This window comes from Cryptotermes secundus, unplaced genomic scaffold, assembly GCF_002891405.2.
Source record: "Cryptotermes secundus unplaced genomic scaffold, Csec_1.0 scaffold238, whole genome shotgun sequence".
Classification (NCBI taxonomy): Eukaryota; Metazoa; Arthropoda; class Insecta; order Blattodea; family Kalotermitidae; genus Cryptotermes; species Cryptotermes secundus.
The window spans coordinates 1,970,604-1,983,784 of NW_019728500.1; the positions used below are offsets into that span (position 1 = coordinate 1,970,604).

The following is a 13,181-nucleotide window of genomic DNA, read 5'->3' on the forward strand; positions in this document are numbered from 1 at the left end:
TGGAAAATCCCAATCAGAACACCCAGTAAATACGCCTAAAAGAAACAGCACCATACGTAAATCTACACTTCAAGAAGCATCATCATGAATGCCTAAGACAAACATCGAAACTAACTGTGATAATAACAAAATTTATATAGTGAGCATTATTCATAGCTTAAGTGCACATTATTAAAACATCTTATGTGACAGTGTGTCTTGATCGTAGTGGTGCGCCTCTGAGGATGATTCTTTTGAATCGAAACATGTAAGGTGAATAAAGACTGAAGTGTTGTAAACTTGTATTTCACACTGGACTGAAAATTATCCACTTTGATATTTTATATACGAGTATTATCACATACTGGGGGTTTTGTGGGGGCACGAGGTAGCGTGGTTGGTTGAGGGCTATGCTACAAGCTGGAAGGTCGCGGGTTCAAATCCCGATGAGGTCATTGGATTTTTGTCAGTTGGTCTAATCCTTCCAGCTGCACTATGGCCCTGGGGTTGACTCAGCCTCTAACAGAAATGAGTACCAGGAATTAAATAATTTTCCTGGGCAGTAAAGCGCGGCCGGCGCATAAGGCTGACAACCTTACCATCATCTTTGAGCTGATTGTCTAGATAATGTGGGACCCTCAACGTCTCACAACCCTATGGGCCTTCACAGTCTGGTACAGGGATAGCTTTGCTTTACTTTACTTTTACCGGGGGTTTTGTGTGACTAATTTTTAGATTTGATGATCAAATTTATTGGACCTTTATACAACTGATCAAATCAGTGCAAATTGCTGCCACACTATCATCTTTGGACTGGACACTCTACTGGGACTACTCTGACTTCTACTGCTTTCAGTGTCTTTCTCCCTGACCTATCTCTTGGGTTTGGGGTTGATCAGAATCACCTCCCAACCTAAGGTTATTTGGGTGCCTAACAATATCAGCTTGATCATATGGGCCATACTGCTGAGGCTGAAGTCTTTCGAATTCTCCCTCAGTTTTTAATTGTCTTAGGTTTTCTAATATCTGCATGAAAACCTCTTGTGTGCTGGAAGTTGTCTCTGGGTATCAGTGTTCCTTCAAACTGTCATTCAGGTCGAAGGTTGTCTCTTCGTTTCTTGGTACCCACATGATCACCACATGGTTTGAAATCTTCCCTTTTCTGTGATGTTACCACAAACTTTAGTTCCAGTCTGAGGTTATCTTTAGGTGTTGTTACAGTGGTATCACTTAGAGTAGGTTGATAATCATCTCTTGATCTTGGAGTTCCTTTGAGCTGTCCTTTAGGGCGAAGGTTATCAGTGGGTTTCCTAATGTTGGCATGGTCCCCTTTCCTGGAATGTAGTCATCCCTTGATCTAGGCATTACTTTGAATTCTCCTTCTGGCCTAAGGTTATCTTTTGGTTTCTTGACTTCAGGACTTTCTCCCGGTCCCGTCTCTTGGGGCTTGGGTTGATCAGAATCAGCTTCAAATCTAGGGTTTTCTGGGTGCCTAATGATGTCAGCGCGATCATCTGGGCCGTACTGCTGAGGCCAAGGTCTTTCATATTCTCCCTCAGGTCTCAAATTGTCTTAGGCTTTCTGATATCTGCACGAAAACCTCTCATGGGCTGGAAATTGTCTTTAGATGTCAGTGTTCCTGGATTGGCTTGCACCTTATCAGGGAGCCACTAAGGACGAGCAGCCTTAAGGAGGGAGAAGTTGTAGTGATTGGAGAATAAATCCTGTGGGGGAAAAAAAACCAAGCAACTTGAAGGAAGGCGAGACATCATAAGCAGGGACCTCGGAAAGGAAGGAACCCGAAGTTATATTCTTTCTTATTGTAAAGACACAAACTTTAACAAGTTGTTAACTGTTTTGGAATTGGTATCTGTTACTCATTATTTAATTAAGTGTAGAGAGGTATAGCCAGTTTACAACATCAAAATCCAGATTAAGTTTTTTATGAATTCTGAATTTAATTATTTATATTTGGCAGTTAGATAAAATGGATTAATTTGCTGACATTTTATTATGGCACTATATTTTGATTTTATTCATTGTCAGAAAATAGATGAAGTCAAAATAAAATGTTGCAACAATGATAATGGCAACACTGTCAATACTGATAAGACTGGTAATAAAAGTACACTGCCATAAGATTTTAGGACATGTTATAATTGTCGAACCTGTATATTATGCTGTAGAGAGTTTTTACTTTTAACATATATATATAGTTTAAATAAAATATTTGTTCCTGAGCAGGTTATGCTACATAACCCTACTTACAAGTGGTTGGTGAAGGTGTAATAATTCTAATTCGCATAAAACCCTTGTAGTAGAGAGTTTACAATGTGATATAAATGGTAATGCATATGTGGACATAGCATATTATCTTTGGAGATTCATTTGGATGACTGAGTCATCCACTTCGTTTGCAGTATTTCAGACACAGCTCATGAGTCAGCAAGGTTTGTTATTACAGGAAATAAGACCTGCCTTTTATGCCAGGTTTGTCCTTCCTGTTTCAGCACAACAGACATATCTGAGAATTTTTTTTAACGTTGTGTCATCTCTTTCTAAAGGTAATATCATCAAGATTTAATATGTAATGTATGTATTCTCTTTTATCTGTGCTGTCTGCATGATTTTCTGATTTATTCATACTTTATCTGCCTTAGGTCTGAACAATTTTAATGGAAAATTGTTTTCATGTACATACAATAAGATTGGCCCAGTTGGTATAATGACTAAATTACGGGCCAGACATCTGAATAATTGGGGTTCAATTCCCAGCAGGCCCAAAGATTTTTCTCTTGTACTCAGCATCCTAACTGGCTCTGGTGCTGAATGGCCTCCTATGCAATGGATACTGTCAGTTTTTCCTGAGGGGGTAAAGTGACCACTCACATCCATCCAGTGCATGCTAAGGTTGAGAATGCATGGACTACATAGTGTCACATCCCAGAATATACGTTAGTACTCTTACCTTAAGATTATTTGGCTCTAAGTACTGAGCTTTTGACAGGTCCGATTTTGGTGAAATGGGGTACACAAGATCTACATTAAAATTTATTAGAGCATTTCACCCCTCTTCTGATCCTTCTCAGACAGATGATAACCCCAAGTTTCACCATATTATTCACAAAGAGAGTTACTGTACATTATTTCATTTGACAATAACTGATCCAGAAACTGAAGCCAGTGAAATTCGTACTGTCCACACACACATATATACAGGGTGTCCGGATGAAAGGTATCCAAAATAAAATAATTATATCTCAGAAAGCTTTTATTATACACATTTATGGGTTACTCCACTACAAAAGGAAACTCTCACATTTTTTTCTGAGTACATAACTTTCTCAGTAAATTTCAACATGGGCTCCCTTGGTGGCATGACAGATATCCAGAGGATTCAGCGTGTTTGGTGTTACCGTAGCCACAGCGTCCCTTATGCTGGCTTTCAGATGTTGCAGATCGTTGATCGTAACCTGGTAGACAATGTTCTTCACATAACCCCACAAGAAAAAATTCAGTGGAGTTCAATCTGGTGACATAGGAGGCCAAGTGATTGATCCACTTCGGCCGATCTATCACTCTGTCCAGGTGATTCCTAACATGGTGGCTGAAACGTGGCAGCACATGCGCGTAAGCCGGGCAGGGGAAAAAAAAATAACTTACAGGGTTTTCCTTTCTGATGACATAAACCGGATACGTGTATGACAGTTAGTTTCTGAGATACAAATTTTTTATTCTGGATACCTTTCATCTGGACACCCGATATATGATCTACTAACACAATTAAGAGACTTCACTGAATCTCATTAGGAGGTAGGGATAAAATACAAACGCTTTTGGGTGCCAAAGCTGGACATCACAATTTACGTAGAAACATCATCAGAGGTGATAATTCTGCAGTTATTCCATAATTAAATTCCTGACTGATGAAATTTGGTGTGATTAACTAACTCTAAAGTTGTCAAACTCTAAAGCACATCAATCTATCGGTGCCACTAAAATTGAAATTGAATGTACTGCAAACGATTCATCTGTGACATGACATGATTTATACTTTCCAGCCTTGCTTTTTACATTAAGATAAAACGTTTTGTTGTTTTGTATTAGGTTAAGTGTAAAGTGAATATTTAGTTATAGATAATGTCTCAGCTCTTGTACTGCCATTATTAGTTGCTGTGTATTGCAGGTATAAACTGCTAAGTACATCAGCTTATTTTAGTTTTAAATTGAGTTTTAATAAATATAATTTGCCACAATTTGATTATATATACTACCATTAATAAACTTACTGATTTAATTCTGATTTGTATTTGAAAATGTTGATTTTGCCATGTTATTTATAGTCAGTGTGAGGTTAATGGTAATAAGTGTAATTTGTACTGGAGACTGCATGCTAATATATAATTGTGGAACTTGTGTTTATACTGGATGATACAAAACAGTGTGTTAACTGGTATAAGAAACTATCGGAATAGAACAAATACATAATAATGAGCTTGTCAAGTTTGTTTCTCAGATAATTTTCAAAGTCATGTTCTACAGTCTACTGTTTACAGTAACTATTTAATGCATCAGATAATTTAGTGAAATACAATTGCATGGATTCAAATGTTAAATTGTTTTAATCAAGTTTGATTGAATGCATTTCAGTTTTTATGAAGGTGGCAGTCATGAATGAACATAATCTGATATGTCACGACAGATATCTATACATATGGATAGATGTAATGTATGATGGTATTTGGGTGTATTTTAGTGAATAAGCACACAACAATAATTAAGGTAGATGGTTCTTTCAGTGTCTGTAACTAGACTGCATCATTAGAGTTCGGTATTTCTGATATAAGGTTCAAGGTAATGTAATAGCTGACTTAATAAAGAATTATTTTCTGTGGTTGGTATATTTTTCTCTAAGGGGTAAGGTTTTTTTTTTCATTTTGGGTTTAGTTAACAGATTTCTGCATAGCAGTTGTAAGTTTAAATAATTTTTAGTTTATGCAGAATTTTTATTTTTCTTGTGTGTTATTTACAAATCTAAACTTTAAAGTATGTGAAACCATAATGTTGCATGAATGGACCTGTCATTGAGGGAGTTTTGAATTTGATCTGGTCAGCATTTGTAGATTTCTCTGCTCACAGATTGAAATCTTTGCTTGTTCCTGTAACTCCATATATTATGGGAATGAGGGTTTTATCATTGTCAGTGTCATAGACCATTATATCATGAAAAAGTTATTAGATTCTGTTGTCAACATACTTCTTATAATTGTATGCTGATGGTAAATTTACTCTTGTTTATGCAGGACCTTCTTCCAGAAGATTTTTTGCACAAGATTTGATGTTGTGTTGTTTGTAGAGTAACGTGTCTTTATATGGAGGCACAAGACAATGTAATTTCACCTGAGATTAGTAACTGTTGGTTTACATGAGCGTGAAGTTGGTGTTTCTCTTTAAAATGAGAACATAGATTGAGGGTGTTGGAGAAAAATTGCTGATGAGGATGTCTGGACCAAGAAAAAGGAAGAAATAGGATAATGAATGAACTTACATAACAAGGAATATTATAACTTGTACATTTCGTCTGATATTATGATCAGATAAAATGAATGAGATGATTGGCAGGGCATGTGGCAGATACAGGAGAACTAAGAAATGTAGACTTAAGTTCTAATTATAAAAAGCAGTAGAAATTACTGGGAGCTGGGCATAGATGGAAGAATGATAAAATTGATCTTAGAGAAATAAGATCTGATGGTATGATTTAAATAGGTTAGAATAAATTTTCTGTAATTTTGAAATAGTTCAGGATATAGTGATTTTTTTATATTGTAAATGTTATTTGGTCATTTCTGGATTAGTCAAGAAAAATAACGATGTCAGTTGGGATGATCAGCTACAGGGACTAAAACTGCACAAAAATATGGAGTAGGAATAACAGGTTTGGAAATTATGCACATCATAATACTTTTGAGGTGTTAGTTTCTATTTGTTTCATTGTCTGAAAAATTGTAAGAGAAGTGGACATAAAATGCGTGTTTATTTTTCTTTACAGTTTCTATTCGATTTTCCCCCCTTCCGATAAATGTTTAGGGACTACAGCTAGGCAGAAATGTGTATGGCCGTCATGCAAATTGTCCATCATTGTTGCCCGATTTTAACAATTGGAATATGTCGAAAAATTTTTGTGTATCTTCCCAGCATCAAATTTAATGAAAATCCTTTCAGCGATTATCGTCTTGTTAGATTGAGACAGATGGACAGACACGTGACGAAGCGAATAGAGCCATTTTTGTTATTTTTGATTGCGGTTGCGCGAAAAATTACCGCGTCATATTTTTTATGTCTAATGAATCAGGAAAAAAACAGTTGTATATAACATAATGCTGATTTATAATTTATATTTTCTCACATAAGTTGGAGGAAAATGCTTGTAGGAAGAATTCAAGATAAGTCGGACATCTGAAGTTGGTTTTGTGCTATATGCGTAAATACGCTCCTAGGATGACGTCATTGGAAGCTTTAGCCCTGCCCCCTTATTCCCTGGGTAAAGGCCCTGATGCAGCCCACGCAGCATTGGTGTAGTACTGGTTGTGTAGCTTGCAGATTCTGCTGCCCAATACGTTCGTTGTGAATAAAAGGGGAGTGGACTCGCAGGCGTTCTTCCCTAATCTCCATCTTGTTTGTCACTCTTGGTTTCTATAATTCATTCGTAATTCAGGTATTTCACAGTAACACATCTGTGAAAGCTTAATTAATTAGCTTACTAAATTATTTATTAGGAACAACACCATAGCACAGGCGTTTAGGTGCTAACTTCTCACGTTGGAGCCTCGATGTTCAATTCCGGGTGACTTCATGTTCGATTCATGGAAGACGAACACCAGCAGAGCCGGTTTTCTCCGAATATCTTCGGTTTCCTCCAGCTAATTATTATTTCACCATCGCATCATACTGTCTTATCGCCTCCTGAGGTGGGTGAAATCCCTTATCAGGCAATATATTGTGCCCAATAGATCCGTTGCTTAGCAGTGACTCTGTAAACAGCGGCTGTTGCTGGGTATGGCCTGCAACATGCACGAAATAATAGAACAACGGGGTTATGCAACCCGTTTATAAGCAAAGGGTCGGTAAACATGCCTACAGCTATAGGGATATTGTTGGAAACGGTGTTTTCTATTCGGTCCATACTTTTATTGGGGAAATTCTCACTTATAATTTCGACTGTGATACCGGCCATCCTGACTTGAGATCTTCGTGGTTTTCTTAAGACCTTCGAGGCAAATTTCGCGGTAGTACCTCAATTAGGCCACAGTCTCCTCCTTACAAGTCCTTTCCAATTTATCATTCACTTATCATCTTACAAATCCTATGCTATATCCTCAATACTGAAAACATGTCGCTAAGTAACCCTTCAAGAAAGAAGTTTGAACCCGAGACCTCACTAATAAGAAACAGGAGTGCCACCCACTCGAGGCATTGTTTATTTAACGACGTTTTCCATTATCAGAGCTATATTTAATACAAACGACGTTAATTCTGTCCTCAGGATATTAGTTGCCACATTCAAGTTTATTATGTAAATGACTCCAGGTTTTATCAATAGTTCGCTTGCAGACTACAGGCCACGGAGTTTATTTTTGTTTTTCCAGGTTCTGTCCCAGGTCCTTACATTAATATGGATATGGATTGGGGGATAGCAGTATTATATAAACATAGGTGTGGCACCTTAAAATAGGCCACAACCACTTCCGTTCTTGTCTCTCCTAATTCAATATTCGCTATCATATTTCATTAATTATTACACGAAGTCTGTGATTCATACAGCATAATAAAATAATATACCAATGGTGCTTATTTTAGGGTGTCTTTTTGGCAACTCAGAGGGGATTCTTGTCTCTGACTCCGATTAGAATGGGAAAGGAAAGAGATACTGCTGTTAGTACGTTAAGAACTGTAAATCAACTTATAAATATAATTACTGGATTATCTAGAATTATGGTTTTCCTGTATATTTCGGGTGACATGAAAACTATTTACAATGTTTGTAATTACTATTTTTCAGAAATTGCTGATCACAGTGGCCGCGCAGTCTAAGGCATGAACTGTCTTCGGTCACTTTAACGCTGGGATCATGGGTTCGAATCCCATTCAGGTTATGGATGTCTGTGTTTGTTCTGTGTGTAGGTAGCGGCCTTGTGACGGTCTGATCCCCCGTCCAAGGAGCCCTACCGCTTCTGTATAACATTAAGAAACTAAAAAAATGGCCAATATACAAGGACTTTAGTGCCTTAGATACATTCTTCGGAAATTCCCGTGTGGAGGCCGGTTAGAATACCTCCACCGTAGCTCTGTGAGATGTAGAAGGCGACGAAAAGGGAACTCGGTGCTTGGGGGTAAACTGGGCCACCCTATCACGGGGGGACATAAATACAGAGACCTGGTTCTTGGGCACAAGGCTGACAACCTTTTTTCTGTAACAGAACTAAAAAATATGTAATTATTTTGCTTTGTGAATGCTACTGTGTAATGGAAATATGGGATCTTTCACATGTTTCAGGGAAACTCTATTAATTAACTGTAGTATTCATCGTTTCTAGGAAATTCGCTAGCCCTGATATGAATATGTTAATGGGAGGGAACTGTGCATATACAAAATATGGATAATATATAACATTCGTTAATATCATCATTAATATGTAAAACAGAAATCAATTAGTTAAGAATTGCTGTTTACTGGGATGTAACACTATACAGCTCAATAAAAACGTACCCACCTCTTGCCTCCATTTTAAGCGTAAAGTTTCCATACGAACACTGGTATCTATAAACGGTAAAGGTAAGGTTGTCCCTGTGCTTAACTAATTAAGCACTACGCCATGAAGGCGTATGTGGGAGTGGATGTAGAGATCCACATTTTCTTCACTTCAGCACTAGATGGATGTGAGTGGTCAGCTGCATGTCCTTGTCGCTTTACCCCCGGGAATAGAGCCCCCGGTACCCTTTGGATAGGAGGCTGGGTGGGTCCCAGAGCCGGTCTGGAGAACGTGGAGAAGAGAAAATTCTTGACCCTACCGGTACTCGAAATCCTACCCCTCGGTCGTCCAGGCCAACATTGGTATCTATTTGTACCAAAATACACGGTGTGACATCTCAGAAGAGACTAATCTATAATTACTGCCATGAGAACCTCAAGTCTCGTTTACTTCATTTTGTTCCCATCACATGGATGAAAGTTTGTCATAAATTGGCAGAGAACTGAATTTTGTATACACCCATTCCCATGTGTTATGGATCCCTGGATACATAAATCCAATTTAACCGTCTGTGTCTGTCTCCTTCAACATTGCATGGTACACTGCATATTTAAAAGTTGACCTGTTAGATTGCTGAAAGACTCACTCATTTGAAACGATGTAAATTAATCGAAAGCAGCCAGCTCGTTTAGTTCAATTCTGCAATTCCATTCCTCCTCTAAGTGTACACTCTTGTGAGAGATATTATACACACAAAAATATTTGAAATTTTTCACATAGAAGAAGACAGCCGAACTCGCATTTTACGTTTCCACGTCCATTTCGACCAAACTTTTCTGGATAGTAGAGGACCAGCCAGAGGAGGTGTTACACATTCAAGTTTCTTTATTATTGATTGATAATCATTTCCTGGCGTATTGAGTGTTTTCTTTTGCAGTCAGTAGAGCTTAGAAATGAAGTATACTTACTTATGGAGCTGAGTCCTGCTTGAGGAGAAGCCAAATCTGCAGCTACTGAAGAATTTCCCAGCCTTTTATTGAACCCGATGGTTCATTAGCGTGTTCGCAAGAGCCCTTCACCGGTCTCTATCCTGAGCCAGATCAATCCAATCAACACCATCCCATCCGATTTCTCTAAGATCAATTTTAATATTGTCTACCCACCTACGCCTTGGTCTTCCCAGTGGTCTCTTTCCTTCTAGCTTTCCCACCAACATCCTATATGCATTCTTCTTCTCCACATTCGTGCTACATGCCCTGCCCACCTAAAAATTAAGTATACTTAAGTGAGATACTTAATTTTCAGTATTTAAAAATTAGCATATTTTTAATTCGCAAATAGGCCACGATTTACATTGCAATTGCCACCTGTTCAAGCTGGTTACTCGCTCGCACACCTTGTACTCTGAAGTTGGAGGCGATACGTTCCTCCGAAAAGTCTATTCACACAAGATCTACACGGCGCCACGTCCCAGAAGACGTCAAATCTTATATAATGAAATTGATTCATATGTATTTTAACGATGCTGCTTCAATTAAAACGGTTATATAATGCAGACGAGACGGGAAAATGATCCTGGATGATGCGTGGATAATAATTTCGATGAAATGCCAGTGCCCTCCTTTGCGATGCTATTCTAGCATTCGAGAGAGAGGCCGAGGAAAATTATGAAATAAATTAGTTCTGATATTCGGTTTTCGTGTTAAGTATTCCTCAGGGATGATGAATGTGAAAGTCACGTCTGAAGCAAGTTATGACGCATTTGGCGGCCGAGTTATGGACCAGCGATATTCCTAGAAAAGCAATTAACATATTCATTTTATGGCTCGTTATTTGTGAATGAACACAGGATTTTTTATGTCGAAGAAACGTCACTTTGAGCAGCGTGGGATATGCAACCAACTGAAGGAGCCCTGACAGATAACATACTTAAATTTAAAAGCCTCTCGATTTTTATGTGACACATTATTCCTTGTCCGAATTTATGTTTTAAGTATGTAGTTTCGGAGATGGAGTTCGAGGGCGAGCACGGATAGATCGTCCCTCCAGTTTACTTGCTCATTTTGTGAAGTTCTTCCGAAGAACTTGTTTAAATAAAATGCGCTGAAATCCTTATCCGCTTAACAGAAATTGCTAACTTGCGTGCCACTGAAGCGACAAATATTATAACACTGAATGGACTACCAATACGCAGAATATTTGCGCATGCGCTGGGAGTGGATTAGTGAAACCGGGATGACTTAATCAATATACCGACTGGGCGTGAAGCTAGCCGCTCATCTCACATAGTTTAGAGGTTAAGAATGTATGGATATATATCTCCCTCTCCCATACGTCTTCATGGTTTTATGCTTAATTAATTATAGGGACATTTATCACAATGTGGTCTTCTGGGTTGTGAAATTATAGACGAATAACGACATTTTGGAGGAATACAGAAGACCACAATTAGAAGAGTCACAGACACGAAAATATCAAAATTTTACCTTTCTCCTTTCTATAGGTTAGTAAATAATAAAAGCTATACATTAAGTAATCTTAATTCTTTGAGTAAAGGGCGCTGACGTTAATGTAGTAGAACGTAGCAATGAGGTTCCATTCACAGAATATGGATGGAACATACCCGAGAAGGCGCAGAGTAGTATGTGGTTGTTTATCGAGGTTGTCAGCAAGGCGAACAACAAAGCGTTGATGATTGATCGATAGTGAATTGGAAATGATTTCCTACGAAACGATCATGGCATAATAGAGACAATATCCAAGCATTGCATTAAGTCACGGAGGACAATCACGAAAACTCCTCCCAGTTAGGACAGCCGGTGTCCCGGACGAGGTTCCAACAGAGTACCAACCTGCTAAGTTATTGCATAATATCCCTATAACATGGCTGAGTAAATACATTTACAGGGACGAAACGCACCAACAGCACAGTTCCTTCAGTTGAAAGTAATAACACGCTTCTTGGCCTTGGATTTAACAATGGCATTCCAACGATGGACGTCACTATTTCCCGCCAATGCGCCTTCCATCTGCGCATGTGTCGATACTTGGATAGTGAAATCAAACTACTATATTGTGTGAAGTGGGGGAGGAAGGCGTCTCGGCGCGCAGCGTCTAGGTCGAAGTATGGCAGGGGAAGAGGGGATGTTATGGTGGTATAGGAGCGAGCTATAGGGACAAGCGGCAGTGTTGGGAGGGTCATGAGCGCAGAAGGACACACATACACAACTGTTTGGTCAGACGAGACATGTATCAGAATGGCCGACACAAACATGGTAAGTCTCAATGTTGTTTTGCACGTGGAAATGGCACAGGGATTATTGCAGGATGTGATTGTAGAGGGCAGTGTTCTCCGCCTTGTGTTTTAAAATGACAGTCAACTTGCCGCATGCTAGCCAATGGCTAGAGAATAGAGGGTGTAGTGTGTATTCGTGTTATAATATGAGAAAGTACTGTTTCATGAAATGTAATTGTAAGAAGTTACAGTTTGTTGTGCAACGGGTATGTTTCTGATACGACGTAACAATTTGTCGTAGAAATAGTAATGGAAATGTTTACATCAAAGGTGTACACGTTCTCTTAAACACGTTCTTTGTCATTTCTCAGACTTTATTTGCTTTAAGGTTTATTTATTGTGGGTACAAATATATTGTTACTGAAATAAGTTACACTGCTCAGACAGAAATTATTTTTATCCTTGTGTTTTTGAATATTCGCGGTATTGAAACGTGGATTAAAAACATTTATGCTACATGTCATGTAATAGTGTTGTTAAGATTTTTGAAGCAAAAAATCCATAAAAACGTAAATGGACGAAAAATTATCGTGACGTTTATTGTAGCCCCATGTCGAGAAATAGTAATTCTTCCGTAATTTCGGAGATGAAATATAACAAGCAATAGAGAAGGACGGACACGATTTCCCTGATGTGCTTTCACTTTATGTATAAAACTCGTGAAAAATGACATCCGTTAGGAAATTTATCCAAAGTTGCGTTAAATTTTTAATAAATTGGTATTCGTTGTTCGCTTTTTTGTACAAGGTAAATTGCTTTTGACGTTTTATGTTTGTTAAGAAAAATACCCCTCTCTTTTCCCGCTGTGACATCAAAATACAGGAACTTTTTAATTTAGAAAACCAGAACTGCCCTTATGGGGTCTGTATACAGATTATTTGTCAGTCATATTTTATTTCAACTGTTAATTGTATGGTCAGATTCTTTTTCTGAAATTAATATTATTCAGCCGGATAAGGAAGCATCTGTTCACGGGGCTCAAATTTTATTTGCTGTGCTCACAAGAGTCCTCAATTAGGCCATACCCAAATCCAGCTAAATTCAGTGCACACATTAATATCCAGGGTCTAGAAAGTCTATTCTGTTATTTATTATTATTATTATTATTATTTCTTTTATTGCTAGTTGGGTTGGACTAAGTCCCTTGTACTTCG

The 13,181-nt window shown here is 38.2% G+C and overlaps 1 protein-coding gene across 1 annotated transcript in view; it reads left to right on the forward strand.

Annotated features, from left to right (window-relative positions):
- Window positions 1–11,880: 11,880 nt before the first annotated feature.
- The window catches only part of LOC111865203 (b(0,+)-type amino acid transporter 1), a 123,801-nt gene continuing 122,500 nt past the window's right edge, over window positions 11,881–13,181 (forward strand). The window contains exon 1 of the mRNA XM_023853051.2: window positions 11,881–12,007. Within this exon, the coding sequence (XP_023708819.1) occupies window positions 11,980–12,007 (28 nt within the window). The 5' untranslated portion in view covers window positions 11,881–11,979. The remainder of the gene's footprint in view (window positions 12,008–13,181) is intronic.